Source organism: Perca flavescens, chromosome 17, assembly GCF_004354835.1.
Source record: "Perca flavescens isolate YP-PL-M2 chromosome 17, PFLA_1.0, whole genome shotgun sequence".
NCBI classification, from domain to species: domain Eukaryota; kingdom Metazoa; phylum Chordata; class Actinopteri; order Perciformes; family Percidae; genus Perca; species Perca flavescens.
The window spans coordinates 9,053,307-9,072,930 of record NC_041347.1 but is presented as its reverse complement, the minus strand read 5'-3'; the positions used below and the strand labels follow the sequence as shown (position 1 = coordinate 9,072,930).

Genomic DNA, 19,624 nt, shown 5'->3' with positions numbered 1-19,624 from the left:
CTGAACTCAGGCCGAGGGAGTCCTAACTCACTTGGCGAAGTGTGTAGTTTAGTTATTGATATGATGTGGTTTGTGTTGATGATGATGATGATTAACATGAAATGTACTAATGCCCTTGTTGACCACAAAGACAAAAATCCCTAGTACAGCTTAATGCTAAACAAGTCCTCAAAAAAGCATTTACGATGATCAACAATCCCACAAATCCTCCATGACTACTTAAGGCTTCTGCCATAGGGAATGCATTTTAGATCGCCTGTATGGAAAACTGATAGGAGGAAGTTTGGTCTTATTCCAGAAGCCATTTGACACAGTCTGAGGAATGGTCATTAACCTCATTTATAGACTGATAAATACATATACATATTTGCATTTGTGATTTGTCTGTGTATTTCTGTTTGCATGCTCACTCGGATTGACTTGCCCGTTGACGGACAAATAAAGTATTTTGAATTGAATTCGGACATTCCTATAAGCCGCAGCTGTACTTTGTGTTTAGTGCTAATCAGCAAATATTAGCATGCTAAGATACTGAACTAATGTGCGAGTCACATATCATACTCATGTTAAGAGGATTTTCAACATATGGACAGAAGAAGGTGATCCGTGGACGAGCTGCTGTACCTGGCGACCTGCACAGGTAGCTGTTACTGTATTTGATAGGTTTATTTTATGTGAAAATATATAACTTTTTTTTACTATGAAAGAAGACAATGTATTGTAATTTCCACTATACCATCACAGTTTAAATAACAGCAGAACTGCTGCAGACTGTGATTCAGTGCAGATAGATCTAGGGACGGTCTCTAGAGGACCGGCACTGAGCAGTCAGCAGCTGGCACGCGCCCCGGTGACGTGGAGCACACAGAGCGCGTGCTCTCTACTTCCTTTTTACAGTTTTTTACAATTGCTTACACACTAAAATTAAAACTTTCCCACAATTAGCAAAACCTTACACTCAAGGAGCAAAATACTGGCCTAGATCTGCACAACTGTAAGCACATTGTCAGCTTCACACTTTTTGTAAAACATCACACACAGTGATTGCAAAACACTAAACACACTTGTATACATTTGACACAGACATTTATCATGATGTCACTTCCTTACAATTTCAAAGCAAAGGCTTTCAAATGAACACACATGAACCAATTGGTTAAACACAGCCACCAGGTACGCAAACACATGATTGGTTAATTGTAGACACACCAATCAGGTTTAAGCACTATATAAAATGCAGCAGGTAAGTTCACCTGCCCTCAACCAAAATGGAAGGAGTCAGAAGAAGAAGAAAACTGAGAGTGAGAGTGAGAATCCACAGAGGAGGAGAAGGAGGTAGAGGAAGAGGAAGAGGCCCAGCCAGAGGTAGAGGCCGAGGTGGAGGTAGAGGAAGAGGGAGAGGGAGAGGAAGACCTGAAGCTGGAGAATATGCTCAAAGAAGAAGAGGACCAAATTTATCAAATGAAAGTCGTGCAACACTAGTGGACCATGTTGTGAACCACGGACTGAAGCTGAGGGAGACTGGACTAAGAGTCAGCTAAATCTTAGTAGATATACAGCAGCATCTGTCATAAGGACATTTAGACAGGAAACAGGTCAAAGAAAATCTGTCTCCAGTTACAGTAATCAGCTGCTCATTGGATGCACCATATCAGCACTTTTGATACCCCTCCCTGTGACATGAGGATTGAGGGTCGAGAATGACAAGGAGGAAGGGGGCCCAGATTCACGCGAGGGTTTACAATCTCTGGCCCCAGGCTCAGGTACCCCTCACTGAGATCATGGAGGACCCCTGTGACAAAGTCAACGTCGCAGCTGTGCAAGGATGGATTCAACATTCAAGTAGTCTTGTCAATGAGGATATCGTATATCATATATGATGATGAAATTCTCTGGTCTGATCCAGCCAAGCGAAGAGATAATGTCTAGTATTTTCTGTATTTTGTCAGATCATTTTTTTGTTTTGTCTGTTTTTTCTGTGATTGTAACCTGTACTGGATACAATATTTTAGGTTTATCTGTTGTTTACTGAGCTAACATTGGTTTGCACACTACTGTAGTAGCTGTATGAAACCTGGGACATGTTTTGTTGTTGATTCTCCATGTTGACTGATTTGGGGATATGGAGAGAAATAAATTAGATTTCCTCAGTCTGCAGCATTGGTCTTGTGTAGTGTTTGGTGAACTTATTGTAAATGTCTCTGTGTACTTCATTTACAGTACTCTAATCACTGAGAAGTAGAATTGCTAAAAGTGTTTTAGGTTAGCAACAGCAGTGTGTATCTGGTTCAAACATAATTAAGTCAAATGAAAGGTGTGTGTTTCATATGGTAACAAAATATGTTTTTTATAAATTAGTGTATAGTTTTTGCAAGAGTGTTTCATTTTGCAAAGGGTCTGAGGTGTTCTGCTAAATGGGTGTGTGGTTGTGCTAACTGTGTGTAGTGTTTTTAAAAAGACGGTAACCGTATTCAAAATTGTGCTTAAGCAATTGAAGAAAACTGTATGATGATTTTTGGGCTTTACCGCCTTTATTTGATAAGACAGCTAGGTGAGAGAGAGAGAGATATGCAGGAAATCGTCACAGGTCGGACTCGAACCCTGGACCTCTGCGTCGAGCCATAAACTTCTCAGTATATGTGCGCCTGTTCTACCCACTGAACCAACCCGGCCACGCTCTCTACTTCTTTTACAATCCTGTCGTCATGTTTTTCAGTCACAAACGGAACCGTTGCCTCGTTGCATACTTATATAGGCTACTGTCTATGGTTGCATATAACGCCGCGGCTTGCTGGTCTGCTGTGCGGGATTTGGTGATCATCGGGGCGGCCGGATCATTCCGTGGGCTGGGCCGGGATCACGGTAGCTGTTAAGAATATCTAAAATACGTGTTCGTTCTGATTTCTGGAGGAAGGAGGAGAAGGAGAGGTCGAATTGAGAGTTAACTAAAAGGTTTAATAAAACAACATGAAAACGACAGTCAAAACACAACTAAACATAAAACATAAAACACTGCAGCTGACAGCGGACTGAATCCATGCTTCTCCTTTTGGAGTCACATAAAAACAGTCCTGAGACATTCCCCGGATCATACATTTATTCCCCTACATCTGGGTGGTTTCTCAAATGAAATCTTCCCCTATTGGTCAGATGTCTCTCAGGTTAAGGACACACCTCTGATTAGATTAACTCCAGGTCACAGACAAGGTCATTTATCTTGGTAGTGCTGATTATATTCAAGTTTACAGAGATATGCATTTCCTTTGTTCTAACCCAGACTTGGCACCAGGAGGTTGGAGACTCAAAGAGACGTTTCTCTTTATATGTTAATAGTTGGTTTTAACCTAATCTATCTGCAAGAAACAGGAAGAGAGGGGGAGAGAAATAGCCAGCTGTTTTTACCTTAGTAGGCTAGTAATTCTAGATTCCATTCCTATTTTCATAACCTGACTGCAGCATACAATTTATTATTTAAAACATAAAACATAAGCATTGTTTTAACTTTTTACAACCTAACATAGCCCAGTGATCAGGGTTACAACACGTTCATCTACTACAATTAACAATGTTAACAAGCACATTATTCTGAATCGTCCTTTACTCTTTCAAAGTGCCCCCACGCTTTACATGTTCTCTCCCCAGACATTTTCAGTCCGTGGGACCAAGACGCTCCGTCATCGGATCATGGAAAGGGAAACTTCAACCTGTCACTTTCAAAACATTTAGGCTATTAAAAGCTTCTTTCTTTTCACATTTTTATTTACAGCATTAGATGTTGGTATTTATATCATAATAGGCCGTATATTATAACTTATTGGGAGAAAACAGGTAGTTCTATGTAAAATCAGACATTGAGCACCCCCATATATAAAATAATGGAACGGTCCTCGTTTCATAACGCCTCTGCGAAGATTCGACTGGGAGATTTGTCTCCTTATTAAGCATCGAACATCGATTATTCGGGATCACCCCTACAGCACTGTTTAATATATTAGAGCGACCAGCTGTGCTTAGTGTATATAATGTTAAGAAAATCAGGAATTAGGAAATACCAGATGTTCTCTACTTATGTACTGTAATGATTATATTCCTGTATTGAATGGCTGAAACAGGACAAGGCACCTCATTTAGTAGACAATGCTTTAGATCACTGCTGAAATCCATCAATTAACAGAACAAGTCTGGAAAATGAAAAGCAGAAATGGACACTTGTCATAGTACATTACAGTGCATAACTATAAAGAACATTATGCTCAACAATCTTTCTTTGTGGTGCTGTCTCTTCCTTCAGCATCAACTTATACACCACAAATATTTGGCACCACATTCTTCAGTGGGATAAAGGCTATAAACCAAATCATTAAATGAATATACAACCCTAGGACTATTTCCTGCAGTATAAGCTGTAAAAGCATATGCATTTATTGACCAAAGACATAAGGGACAAAACTATATACATTGGTACAGCAGTGTGAAAAAGTGTTTGCTCCCTTTCCTGATTTATTTTTTTGTTTTGTATGTTTGTTTGTCACACTTAAATGTTTCAGATCAAACTAATTTAGATATTAGTCAAAGGTAACACAAGTAAACACAAAATGCCGTTTTTAAATGAATGTTGTTATTAAGGGAAAACAAACCCAAACTTACATGGCCCTGTGTGAAAAAGGGATTGCTCCCTAAACCTAATAACTGTCTGGGCCCCCCCTCAGCAGCAACAACTGCAATCAAGCGTTAGCGATAACTTGCATCGAGTCTTTTACAGCGCTGTGGAGGAATTTTGGCCCATTCATCTTTGCAGAATTGTTGTCATTCAGCAACATTGGAGGGTTTACGAGCATGAACTGCCTTGTTAAGGCCATACCACAGCATCTCAATAGGATTCAGGTCAGGACTTGGACTAGGCCACTCCAAAGTCTTCATTTAGTTTTTCTTCAGCCATTCAGAGGTGGACTTGCTGGTGTGCTTTGGATCATCGTCCTGCTGCAGAACCTAAGTTCACTGGACATTCTCCTTCAGGAGTTTTTGGTAGACAGAAGAATTCATGGTTCCATTTATCACAGCAAGTCGTCCAGGTCCTGGAGCAGCAAAACAGGCCCAGACCATCACACTACCACTATTTTTCTGAAATGCGGGGTTACTTTTACACCAGATGTAGTGGGACACGCACCTTCCAGAAAGTTCAACTTTTGTCTCATCAGTCCACAGAGCATTTTCTGGCAAAAATGAGACAAGTCTTAACGTTCTTTTTGCTCAGCAGTGGTTTTCATCCTTGAACTCTGCCACGCAAGCCATTTTTGCCCAGCCTCTTTCTTATGCTGGAGTCATGAACACTGACCTTAACTGAGGCAAGTGAGGCCTGCAGCTCTTTGGATGTTGTCATGGGCTCTTTCGTGAGCTCTTGGATGAGTCATCGCTGCCCTCTTGGGGTAAATTTGGTCGGCCGGCCACTCCTGGGGAGGTTCATCACTGTTCCAGGTTTTCACCATTTGTGGATAATGGCTCCGATTCGCTGGAGTCCCAAAGCTTTAGAAATGGCTTTATAATATTTTCTAGACTGATAGCTCTCAATTACTTTGTTTCTCATTTGTTCCTGAATTTCTTTGGATCTCGGCATGATGCCTAGCTTCTGAGGATCTTTTGGTCTACTTTGCTTTGTCAGGCAGGTCCTATTGATGTGAATTCCTTTTTTTTTTGCCGCCCCTATTTAAGTGATTTCTTGATTGAGAACAGGTGTGGCAGTAATCAGGCCATGGTGTGGCTAGTGTGAGATAAACCACAGTTATGTTTTCACTGCGCGGCGGTGGCGCGTAAACACTTTTTCACATGGGGCAATGTAGGTTTAGATTTTTTTTTTTTCTTTATAATAAAAACCTTAATTTAATAACTGCGTTTTGTGTTATCTTTGTCTTATATTTAAATTTTTTGATTTAAATCATCTGAAACATTTAGGTGTGACAAACATGCAAAAAAAATAAGAACTCAGGAAGGGGGCAACACTTTTTCACATCACTGTATATTCCCAAAATCCCCACCGTCTACAATTTAATAGTTAAAAAAAGAAATAAACACCTTTAAAAAAATCCTGGTTCCACAGTTTGACTTCTCTCCCCTCTCCCCAATGCCCCAGGGTCAATGTCCATGAAAAGGTCCAGAGTTCCCATTCCTCCAGTCACACACCAGTATATAACGACAGGAAGTAGATATACAAAAGGAAAATGGGATATATGAGAAGGGGCTTCTTGGTTTTGAATTCATCTCCGACGAGCAGCGAAGCAGCACTGTAAGCAGCCCAGAACACTCCGAACAGCTGGAAGATCACAACACACAACAAAGTATCAGGTCATTTATTCATCAACATTTCTGACATAACTCGGATTACTTAAAGTGATGGTTCGGAGTAATTTCACCCTAGGGTCCTTTGCACCATGACCTCGAGCCAAACACCCCCCGAGGAGCTTTTTTCACCTGGGTCTAACATTGGGAGAGTTAGCGTAGAGCAGCGTTATCAGCTGAATAGCTTAGCGCAGGGGCTAATGGACCCACGTTTGTATCTGGTAAATGACCCCACTAATAATGCCCAAAATGATACCAAACGTCTACAGTAGTACATATAGGTTATGTACTCATAAAACGATGGATTGGAAAGTTTGTAAGTACACCAGAAGTTTATGAACACTTGCCTGCTCTCTTCTGCTCTCTGTTGCTGCTGCTACCTGCAGTTAGAGGAGTGCTTAGGGCCGTCTACAAATTACAACACCAAAAAGAATAATAAAATAATATTTTTTAATTTAACTTTTTTTTTTTTTAAGTAAGTGCTGTAGTATAACTAGCAGGAGACAAGTAATAACTGAGATAAGTTTGGAGACATTACCTTATTTAATCATTAAATATTTTTGTTGTATCTCTTTTCGGTGTAGTAATTTGTAGACGGCCCTAAGCACTCCTCTAACTGCAGGTAGCAGCAGCAACAGAGAGCAGAAGAGAGCAGGCAAGTGTTATAAACTTCTGGTGTACTTACAAACTTTCCAATCCATCGTTTTATGAGTACATAACCTATATGTACTAGTGTAGACCTTTGGTATCATTTTGGGCATTATTAGTGGGGTCATTTACGAGATACAAACGTGGGTCCATTAGCCCCTGCGCTAATAAGCTATTCAGCTGATAACGCTACTCTACGCTAACTCTCCCAATGTTAGACCCAGGTGAAAAAAGCATCTGGGGGGGTGTTTGGCTCGAGGTCATGGTGCAAAGGACCCTAGGGTGAAATTACTCCGAACCATCACTTTAAGTAGCATGGAGGAGGTTGTTGCTTTGACAAGAAGCCTACATTGGGAGTAGGATCTGTGTTACCAACAGTATTCAACATCTGACACAATATACAGGCTTTCTTGTCCTCACATTCAAAGAATTCAGACAACTTTACTTATTTCACACTTTGTTATGCTGCAGCTTTAAGGCCTTTACATACCAGAGGCCTCAAGTATAAAGGTTGCGTACGCTGGTTTTCAGGCACACGGTGTGATGTATAAAAACAGCCATCTCTGTAACATGGCCAATTCTAACTGAAAAGTGCTGAAACTCACCAAATATTACAAAATATTACGGTCATGCATCTAGGACGCTGTCTATGAAAAGAAAAACAATCATATCCGGTAGTATACCATAAAAGATAATTTATGTGGATTTCACATCAAAAGGCCAAAACCCAAACAGGAAATGCGGTTAACTGTTAAATTCCTAGGCTACTTAATAACTTCTGTTACACATGAGGGTGTCACATGAATGAAAAATGGACTTAACACAAACAGTCACCCTCTGTATTTAGCTACTGTAGATTGTGCGCCCCATGGCTCATTTCCCACAGATAAATATTTGACAGATATAAGGCGACTTAATTCTTTTTTCTTTGTTCTTAGCCAAGTCAATGTAGCTAACACTGACATTGTTTGGATGTTGGGTTCAGCGTTGTTGAACTGGCATCTCCTGTGAACTAAGAGTCTGGGGAGGAGGGGCCGGGGGAGACAACTCCCTCCAGAACTTTGAATTTAGACTGCAGTAACCATTTTAAATGCTAGCTGTCAGTAGTACATAGGGCTCCTTTACGAAAAAGGGGACAGTTCACGGACAGTAATGGGCAGAGCTTCTGGTTCAGCAAAGTGAAATGGTAGTCGACAATCCACTAATGGGAGACGTTACTGTGCTCCAGTGATGCTCCGCTGTTGTTACAGTCTATGATCGTGACGCTGCAGGTGTGGAGGATTTTACACAGAAAACAAGGTACAGGACGAGTGTTTTCATTGTTGGCTACGATGCCTTCACAGTGGGACTTCTTCCTCCATCCTAGCGACTGGTATCACACACACATCTATTCATTTAAAGTTGAATTTTCACACATGAAAAATAAAAGACTGTTTAGGTTTGGTCTTTGACTCACTTTGATTAGTGTAGAAACCACCTCAAAGCCTCCGATCACTAGGAGCAGAGGGGCTATAACAATGAGAGGAAGAAGAGAATATCCGATCACTCCTAGAACCTGGCCGAAGGACACCTGCCCAAAACAACAACAGGACTCCATGAGAACAAGTTCCAGTCATGTCTGACAGGACTCTGAGTGGCTGTCAGCTGAGCTTACCTCGCCACCAAGAACACGAGCCAGTAGGAAGATGGTTGTTGATCCAAAGATCCAGATGGTGATGATCCAAGACACAACCTGCAAAGTAAACTCAGTTCAGAGTCAACACTGGAAACCGAGAAGTTACAATTCAGTGACATCCATATCATACACAAAATCAACCATATGTACTATAGCTCCACAAATAGGTCTTGAAATGAATTCTCATGTCTTGAAGCAGCTGATTTCTAAATTTAAGTGCATAAACATGTGAGCATGTATTGGTTTCTGCTGAATTGTATTCCAGATAGGGTTGGGTACCGAACCCGGTACTTTTACCGGTACCGACCAAATTACTTCGATACTACAGAGTATTGGTTCACGTAAAATCAAACGGTGCCAAATTTCGGTAGCTGAGAGTAAGCTTATCTGTCCTTTCTGCATGTTGACAGAGAGTAGAGCAGAGCACACACACACACACACACACACACACACACACACACACACACACACACACACACACTGTGTGTGTTGACTATACTTCCTCTGAGACAAGCAGGCACAACAGTGGTTTCTGTGCCCTGGGGACTGACTGACAGGCTGAGGTTGTAAGGCAAGGCAACTTTATTTCTACAGCAGAGATACCCACCACCCTTTTCCACTGCAGGAACTTAAAGGGAAACTTCACCGATTAGCATTAAGCTTTGTATCAGTAGAAACCGGGTAGTATTTTTGAATGACCATGCTTCCCTCCCTCATGTCCCCTGAGGAGGGAGATCTCTGTATTGAGGGTCTGGAAAAAAAACCTCAGATGACGCAAAATGGCGATTTTGCAGCTTTTTTGCCCAGAGGCAAAAGACTACAGCCAGTATTAGGAGCCACTTCTGCATAGCCCAAAGGGGGTTGGACTGTCGGCTTTTTCCAGAGATTGCCGAAGAAAAAAACGAGTGTCAGCCATCTTGAATCCTCGCTTAGCTTCTCAGCAGGAGCAGAAACCATTCATCCCGACGGAAATTTTAGACCAATTATGTGCATTCAAACTACCACACACGTGTACCACCGGGATACATTGGAGAATATGCAGGACACTTTATTACAGACGCAATACTCAAGCTTTGCCTGCACGGAGACCAGCGGGGGTGCCTCGATGCCTCTGGCCGGTGAGGAGACCTCATCAGCGGGGAGCGTTGAACGAGTGTGCCAGTGGAAAGCTAACGCTAGCCAGCCATCTGTTCACCAATCCTGCTTGCAAGTGTCCGCTCATTAAACAAACTGGACTACATCCAACTTAAACAAAACTCCCAACGTGAGTTCAGAGACGGCTGTGCTGTGTTTTTGTTGTTGTGGAAATATTGCTGTGGACAATCCAGCCTGCTGCTCTGTCACTGGGTAAGACTACTAGTGGAGGTGGGCTGTGTTACCCCGGACTGCCTGTTGCAGAAATGGGGTGATTTGTATCCAACTAACTGCTAGTGGAGTTTGTGACTGTAAAATGCCGACAATTCTAGCTACATCCCACGCAAATGTACAGCTGTGTTTATACTCGATGTTTATACCACAGCCCACCAAGAGCTAATGCTAGTAGCTATGTGTTAGCCTTCTTTTATTAAATGGCTTGGTTGAATTCTAATGTAGAATGCGGTCTGTTATTTCTTGACAACAGACCGCTGCTAAGGATAACACACCGTTGCCATGCATAGCAGAGCGTTGCCATGGACACAGTTCTGTTCACTCTGGAGCTATCAATCAATCCGCTGAAAGAAGTCCGGATAATGTATCAGCTGTGGCAAAAAAGTATATGTTTTAAATGTGTAACACCACTTGAGCCACGGTGAAACGTTTTTTTGTGTATATGGTTGAAATGACAATAAAACACACTTGTTGAGTTGATCGCCTCACTGTCTGTCTGTAAAGGGTAGGCGTGGCTTTGGAGTAAACGCTAAAGCAGCGAAGCAAGTGCATTCTGGGATTTGGTGTCTTTTATCCACATGAGCAAAAAACACATTTTCTGGCTTTTCTCAGCCTAGAAGCCACCAATTTAAAAAAAAAAAAAATTCACATTTCTACTACATAAGTGACCTAATTTAAATATATTTTCTATATCTTTCCAATGGTGAAATATTCCTTTAACAAACCTAACATATTTAGGGCTGCGTATCATTTGAATATTCTCGACACAGATTCTAATACGGATATCTTGAATGCGATGCCGATCCCACGTGATACCTTTTTTTTATACTTTGTGAAAATGAAAACTTAATTTAGTAGACCAACTATGCATGTTAAAATGTGTGATTGGCTATTACTTTAAAGCTGTGTTTCTCAAATGGGTTCAGCCCCGACAAAAAGCAGCAACACTTTTTAAAAACTGAAACAGGGCTGTGTTGAACACCCTGTTGTGTGCGTTCTGCCTTTTTACCACAAGTTTACAGACACGTCTCTGCTGATTGGTTATCATCTGGGACTCAGCCAATAAACCAGAGACACCCGCCAAACGAGAGAAAACATAATTCAAAGCCCGTTTCACGCCCTTCCCGAGGAAACATGTCATTCAACCAGGAAACCGTAGCGAATCGGTGCACACCATTTAGAGACTGAACATGCCCCAGGTGTCCTGCTCACCCTGAACTGTCCATAGATGGAGATCATGGAGAAGAGCAGCACCACAGCTAGAGGGCCCCAGAAGTCCGGGTTGTCTCGGACCACCTGCCGGTTATAACCCAGGGACGGCATGGGCATCAGCACACAGCGAATCTTGTAATAGATGTCCTTCAGGTCAATGTCCAGCTCCTCCCTTCTCACACAGACAAGACAACAATAGGACAGGAAGAGCATAGATTCAATTAAAAGATTACAAAAGTAAAATATCAAAACAGAAACAAGTAGGCGTACACTAACAGGGCCGACGTTGGTCTTTTTATTGACATCAGCTCTGGCTCTGCCATAGGGTGGCACGATATCACCAAAATATGCCATAATGTTGTTGAAGATCGCGATAACAATATTACTTAATATAAATATAAATAAACAGATAAAAGTCTGATTAAAGTATACTAAGTTCCGCATTTCTTTTACTTTCAGTATTCTGCTAAAATAGAACAAATTGCTTTTGAGTTTAAAACAAATCAAAAAGGAAACAATTTCCAACATTATTTTATTGAACAAATTGAACATTGAATTGAATATAAAAGACATGACATGAAAGAATGAGTTACATTTTAAAGTGCAGTTTTCTACTGGTTTTCTTTCAGCTAAGACAAAAGTGTCTTTCGCAATATGTCACAGCCTTTCGCGATGCGTTTCATGCGCCAGTTTATATTGTGATAATAAAAAAAACTATATATTGTGCAGCCCTACTCTGCCACTTTTTGGATTCTGCTGCTGATTAGGATGTGGCATAAAGTGAAATATGCACTGCAAAGGTACCTTAGAGATGCATGATCAATGTGAATGTGCTAAGGTTGTTCCTGTTCCGGTGTAGAAATTCTGTAGCTGCCGCTAAAGAATTGTGTGAGTGGATACAGCCAGATGCACCAAACACTGCCCACTGGCTAAGAACAGATAGGCTATTTGACAAAAGACCTGCCTTTTGTGACAAAAAGATTTAAAGATTTCTGCTATTTTCAAGGCATAAGTTTAAAAGTGATCCAACATGTACTTACAGAAGAGGCTTGCTCTCTTCAGTTTCATCCTCGTCCACCTCCAGCAGCCAGCCGTAGCCTCGCTGCCTCAGGAAGGTGGTGGCATATGGATCTTTACCGCCCTCACCGCCCATGTTCAGTTTAATATCCGGGGCACTGATGGTGCCGCTGAGTTCTGTGGAAAACATGGTAGATGCACAGTTAAGTGTTTGATCATAGACTGGTGTGGCACAGAAAATACATACAGTACCAGGATGTATGACAAAAATACTACAGACACAGTATTAATGTTCAGGGTTTCCATCAGAAAAGTTGTTTATGCCAGTGGCAAGTCTCGTTTTTCGAGGAAGGTCCAGCTGGGGCCAGTCACAGACTAATGGCAGCATTAATGTAGAGCATCATCTACAGAATTGCAAAAATTCTTAATTATGGTATCTGTAGTTTGGTGGGGGGAAACCTAGGACCGGTTGGCCACCAGGCTTGCAAACACTGGGGGAAAGTCTGGTTAAAAGATACTATTGGTGGGTAGTTTTCAGTATTTTTCCTGTAGACTAAATTAATGATCAACAAATCCAGAAATTCATCTGCTCAATAATAAAAACGAGCGTTAGTTGTGGCCGGGTTGAATCAGTGGGTGGAGCAGGCGCACATATACTGAGAGGCTTATGTCTCGACACAGAGGTCCAGGGTTTGAGTCTGACCTGTGATGATTTCCTGCATGTCTTCCCCCTCTCTCACCTAGCTGTCCTATACATTAAAGGCGGAAAAGCCCAAAAATAATCTTAAAAAAAAAAAAAAAAACAAGCGTTAGTTGAAGTGCAAACTCTAAACTCTAAATCCTTGCAGACAAAAGGTAAAACCTTCATTTCATTTGGAGCTCATTGCTCGGTCGGGACTCCTCTGGCAGTGAAGCCTTACCTCACATATCCATCTACATATGTGCACAGTGTACATAATTCATGTATGGCCCTTTTTCACAGCAGACATGTTGACTTGTCATAGTAAGAAAAGCAGAGCTGAAATTGATAACCTTAACAATGGCTCAGTTCCATCAAGTGTCCCAGTAAGCTATTTCAGTGAGTCAGCATGCCCAATACCAGGGTCTCTCCTAAGTGGAATGCAGCCATCATTAATGGTTTAATACCAGGGTCTCTCCTAAGTGGAATGCAGCCATCAGTAATGGTTTAATACCAGGGTCTCTCCTAAGTGGAATGCAGCAATCAGTAATGGTTTAATACCAAGACCTCTCCTAAGTGGAATGCAGCCATCAGTAATGGTTTAATACCAGGGTCTCTCCTAAGTGGAATGCAGCCATCAGTAATGGTTTAATACCAAGACCTCTCCTAAGTGGAATGCAGCCATCATTAATGGTTTAATACCAGGGTCTCTCCTATGTGGAATGCAGCCATCAGTAATGGTTTAATACCAGGGTATCTCCTAAGTGGAATGCAGCCATCAGTAATGGGTTTGAATACACCTGTGCTGTTCCTATTATGACATGTCAACATGTCTGCTGTGAAAAAGGTCTATTATGTCCAATGCACAGTTACTTCCGTTTGATATTCAGCTTTTAGTACTTACTACTACAGATGTACATTATCTCACAGTATATTATCATCATTGCACATCTATATTCAGTTAAGACTAAATATGTCCTATCTGTAGTTTCAAATCTTAGCACATAGTATTCGATTTGATGTTTAATTTAGTCTGCTATAGTTATTGTATATAATGTGGCATTTTAATTGTAACCTACTCTTTTCTACCGCCTGTGGTGTAAAGGTTGTGGTAACCAGCGTTAACAATAATGTAACTATTGTGCTTCGTCATATAGCTAATGATTTGAAGGGTCTTATTTTAATAGCCTCGTAATCTGGACAATAAGTAATAATAAATAAAGCGTGTTTGTTAGCTACGTTCACAAACGACACGTATCAGAACTGAAATTAGTTAGCAAAGCTAAGCGATAGCTTCATTTAAATGGCTAGAGTTCGCTACGTTGCTACTTGGAATAGCACGGAGTCGGCCGTACGTCACGTACTCTGTTCAGACTAATAAGACTGTATGGTTCGGACTGAATGCGTTTGTACCTCGGTGACTGCGCTACTTTATAGTAGGTGGTTGGCCATGTTGCGGCCTGCTAGCTGTGGAGCTCTGATGGAAGTTAGCCTACCTAATGGCAGTTAGCCTACCTTCAGCCTCCGTCGAAGAGACGAACGTGAAATCTCCGTTGGTGGGAGAGAACTGCATGGTGAATATTATATTACTGCGGCTGCCACGCACCTCAGGTGCACAGATTTGACATTTAAATAATAAGCGGTCAGTGGAATATACGCTGTCATTGACCACAGCTCATCGGCGAAGTTAAACTATCGCATTTTGTTTTCGTTCACTTCTGCTGCGGTGGAAAGCCGGAAGTGCAGAGGAAGCTGAGAAATGAGACACGTCTTATGATGCATTTGGGTCATGACATTAAGCTGGGATAAAGGAACTTCTTACTAAAAAATACAGCCAGGGACGGTTTAACAGAGCATCTTTGATACAGCTCAACTGTGTTATAGGCTATTTATTCATGTAAAAATGAAATGGTGTCTAATAAGTCTAAATCTAATTTTCACAACATGTTAGCATTGTCTACATTTTTGGAGGTAATTAAGTAATTTTTATTGCGAACAATTTAATACGAGATTAGATAGATGGTCTTGAAGACAGCTGATTGGGATTTATTTAAAGACATTTTTGATATGCAAAAAGTGTATGTAAATTCAGATGTAAATCAGTTGAATTATTCTGTGAAGCACTTTAGGTGCTGTGAGACATTCAATTCCAAGGAAGACAGGTAAGAAGAAGAAGGTATACTTTATTAAGGTGAGTTTTAAAAGAAAATTATACCATGGTGGACAGCAAAAAAATGCAGTAAAGTCTCAAAATAAAGCCTGTGTTAGTGTGTCAAAACCCTAGACTGTATATATACATTATATGTTTGTCTATAGTCAAAACTCAATTTTTGGGTCAAAAGCAAGGAAAACAATTAAAATGCAAAGGTGGTTTTGGAGTAAATTAGGCTATGTAGACTAATTGATACAATATGGGGGATAATTAGAAGAAAAAATGGGTTTAAAAGTGACTATGGATATCCAATCTTAGTTAATGGTGAAACTACAGAAGAGGAAGCTGAGATGCTTGCACCAACATTTGTTGAAGTTCATAGATTGGGTAGGCCTAATGTATGTGAGACGGGAAAAAGATAGAAGAGCTTTAATAGCTGAGATGAAAGATTATTGTAAAATGAAGAAACATTATTAAATATACTCAGCAAAAAAAGAAACGTCCTCTCACTTTCAACTGCTTTTATTTTCAGCCAACTTTCAGCCAACATGTGTAAAACTTTGTATGAACATAAAAAAATTAAACTACTAACAACTAAAGTGAACAACGTTCCACAGACATGTGACTAACAGAAATGGAAAAATGTGTCCCTGAACAAAGGATGGTCAAAATCAAAAGTACAGTCAGTATGTGGTGTGGCCACCAGCTGCATTAAGTACTACAGTGCATCTCCTCCTCATGGACTGCACTAGGTTTGCCAGTTCTTGCTGTGAGATGTTACCCCCACTCTTCCACCAAGGCACCTGCAAGTTCCTGGACATTTCTGGGGGGCATGGTTCTCGCCCTTACCCTCCGATCCAACAGGTCCCAGACGTGCTCAATGGGATTGAGATCCGTTCTCTTTGCCGGCCATGGCAGAACACTAACTTTCCTGTCTTGCAGGAAATCGTGCACAGAACGAGTGGTATGGCTGGTGGCATTATCACGCTGGAGGGTGATGTCAGGATGAGCCCGCAGGAAGGGTACCACATGAGGGAGGAGGAAGTCTTCCCTGTAACTTTTGATTTTGACCATCCTTTGTTCAGGGATACATTTTTCCATTTCTGTTAGTCACATGTCTGTGAAACATTGTTCAGTTTATTTCTTAGTAGTTGAATTTTTTTATGTTCATACAAAGTTTTATGCATGTTAAGTTAGCTGAAAATAAAAGCAGTTGAAAGTGAGAGGACGTTTCTTTTTTTGCTGAGTTTATATCTTCCATAAAAGCAAGACTGAATCATGCTCTTGGAAAAACAAGCATGCCTTCAACAGGTAATGACCAAATTTGTAAAGATGATACATAATCTTAGTGAGTCATCTAAAGACATCTTACTTCAACTGTATAGTGAGGGAAAAAGTAGTACCAATCTGTAAGCAAGGGAAAGATGATTCCAGGAAATTACCGACCAATTGCTTTAACATCGCATGTCTGTACATTCATGGAGAAAATGATTGACATATACAATTCTTCCTGTTGTCATTTTGGAGGACCAGACTGGGTTTATCCAGGGGAGACGATCCTATTTTAACCTGAGACGATTGTTTAATATCATCTATACTGAATCTGGCACTCCATCCCCAGAAGCAGTAATATCGCTTGATGCCGAAAAGGCGTTTGATCGGGTTGAGTGGGATTATCTTTTTCATACAATTGGCAGGTTTGGTTTTGGCCCTAACTTCACTCACCTTATCAAGCTCATTGACACTGATCCTACTGCCTCAGTTTATACCAATGGTATCTTATCTGAGTATTTTCCTCTTCACAGAGGGACAAAACAAGGGGATCCAGTGAGTCTGTTGCTTTTTGGTTTAGCTATAGAGCCACTTGCCATAGCTCTTAGATGCAATAATAGTATACAAGGTATCTCACATGGTGGCCTAACTCACACTGTCTCGCTTTATGCAGACGACTTGTTGCTATATGTCACCAACCCCTTCACAACTACCCCTGAAATCCTTAAAATCTTGTAGGAATTTGGTAACATATCTGGGTATAAACTAAATTTTAATAAAAGTGAATACTTTCCCATTAGTAGTAATGCCAGAGAATATCCCAATCTGCCATTTAAGTTGTCTGCTGAGTCCTTTACATATCTGGGTATAAAAGTCACCAAATCCTATTAGAGTCTATTTAAAAGTAACATCACTCCTCATTTGGAACAGTGCAAACAAGATATTAAAAGGTGGTCTATTTTGCCACTATCTCTTATCGGGAGAACAAATTCTGTAAAGATGAATATTGTACCAAAGTTTCTATATTTATTTCAGGCACTGCCTGCAATCTTTTTTCATGGCATTTAATCAAATGATTTCTTCTTTTATGTGGAATAATAAATCAGCTCTCATAAGAAAATAATTTATGGAAAGACCAAAAAGTGTAAGTGGGCTTTCACTTCCAAATTTGTGCATGTATTATTGGGCTGCAAATTTTAATGCCATCTCTCTGTGGTTAAAAGATTGGAATAGGATCCCTGCATGGCTCCAGATTGAAAAGGTTACAAGCAGCCCACACTCACTTCCTGCTTTACTCTGCACACCTCTACCATCGCTAGTAGTTAATAATATTAAGGATAATATAATTGTAACTCAATCACTACGCATCATTAATCAGTTCAAAAGATGTCTGGGTATTCAGAGTATTTCTATTCACTCACCAATAATACATAATCATCTTTTTCAGCCATCCGTAATGGACTATTGCTTCAAAATTTGGTATGACAAGGGCATTCATAGTATTGAGGACCTATATGTTAATTATACTTTTGCTAGCTTTGAACAACTATCCAGAAAATTCGGTCTGACCAATAATCATTTTTTGCGATACTTGCTAATTAGAGATTTTACTCGTAAAAGGTTTGCTAATTTTCCTACACTCCCTTCTCCTTCCTGTTTGGATTCCCTATTAAGGGTCAATATGCTGAATAAGAGCAGAATATCATTTATTTATGTATTTATTCCCATATCATGGATAGCTGCAACCTCTCTATTTCACATATTTGAGAACAGTGGGAAAATGACTTGGGGGCGCAGCTGTCTAATGAGGAATGGGATATGGGTCTTACTAGAGTCCACTCTTCTTCCATATGTTCCAGACATTCTTTAATACAGTTTAAAGTGATACACAGGTTGCACTTCTCAAAAGCCAAATTAGCAAGAATATTTCCTAATGTAGACCCATTATGCGAGAGATGTAAACAGACGCCAGTTACTTCCTATCATATGTTCTTGTCATATCTGCCTCCGCTCATATTGTGTTTTCTGTTTGTTTTCATGAACTTCACTTGTCTTCCTGCCTTTGTTTGTTTCCCGCCGTTTTTGATAACTTGTCTCCACCCAAATGTTATTCACCTGTGTCTAGTTTTCTTCCCCTCCCCCGTGTATGTATACTCACCTGTGTTCACTTGTTCTCTGCCAGATTGTTGTAGCTCCATGTTGACTCACTTTCCAGCGTTCCCTTGTTTTGTTTCCCCGTGTACCCTGACCTATTGCCTGTATCATCGACCACGTTTACCTGCCTGTTGGATAGTGGTGGGCAAATCGAGGCTTCGTGAAACAATGAAACAGTTGAAGCAAATGTGCCATATTGTGTCGAGGCTTCGAAACAATCCGACACCCGTCTCAACGATGACACCTAGTGGTCACTTGCAGGTGTTGATCTGAAACAACCTTGACAATGAGCCATTAAAAAAAATATGTATTATTTTATTTTTGTAATATGTGAAGCTGTTAAGGCTTGTAGGTTCCTCACTGTGCATAATGTTATTTTGGTCATGAAAAAATAATATTAATAAAAAATCAAGCCACAATGTCTCACTTTTTTATAGATTTTTTTTTTCTCATATAGATTTTATCTGCAAAAAAATACAACAGCGTGTTTATTTTCTTCGTAGATTGAGATCTTTTGGAGCTAGCAGTCAAATCATCTCTGTGTTTTTCACATCAGTAATTCAGAGTATGATGCTTTACTGTAGTACTGCTTGGCTAAGTATCCTCTCAGTTAAAAATAAAACAAAGCTATTTAATCAGATTAAAATTTGCGCAAAGATTATAGGACTACCTGTAGTGCACTCCTTTCAGGAGACTCACAATAACAGTATGCTTAGACTAGCCAACATTATTTCAAATGACTCTTTACATGTCTTGCACAGTGAATATCAGCTTCTGCCTTCAAACAGATGCTCTAGAGTTCATTCTTTTAATCGTATTAGACTTAAAAACTCCTTCATACATCAATCTATCCTATTGCTAAACCGGTTACATTAAACTCAGTGCAATATTTATTTCAGGGATATACATCTACAAGACTTTGTCTGTGTGTATGTTTATGTCATGTACTGTTGTTATATATGTTTTCTCTGTTTCCTTATTTTGGAGTTTATGTCATCTGTGGTAATGTCTCATGTATGTTTGTTGGTGTTATTAATCTCATGTATGTTTGGATGTATGTGTATGTCCTCATTTTGGATGTATGTGTACTGTATGTCATTCACTGTTTTTGGAT

General features: G+C 40.3%; 1 protein-coding gene across 2 annotated transcripts; it reads right to left on the bottom strand.

The window, feature by feature from the left end:
* Positions 1 to 4,980: 4,980 nt before the first annotated feature.
* Positions 4,981 to 18,660, bottom strand: yipf4 (Yip1 domain family, member 4). Of its 2 annotated transcripts, none has more exons than XM_028603873.1 (6): positions 18,515 to 18,660; positions 12,277 to 12,430; positions 11,237 to 11,408; positions 8,636 to 8,713; positions 8,438 to 8,551; positions 4,981 to 6,307 (listed from the first exon to the last, which is right to left on the bottom strand). In XM_028603873.1, the coding sequence occupies exons 1-6, from the start codon at positions 18,552 to 18,554 to the stop codon at positions 6,170 to 6,172; spliced, it is 696 nt and encodes a 231-aa protein (XP_028459674.1). In that variant the 5' UTR covers positions 18,555 to 18,660; the 3' UTR covers positions 4,981 to 6,169. The 2 variants fall into 2 exon arrangements, with proteins under 2 accessions (XP_028459674.1, XP_028459673.1); XM_028603872.1 differs by lacking the exon at positions 18,515 to 18,660 and adding an exon at positions 14,448 to 14,707.
* Positions 18,661 to 19,624: the final 964 nt, after the last annotated feature.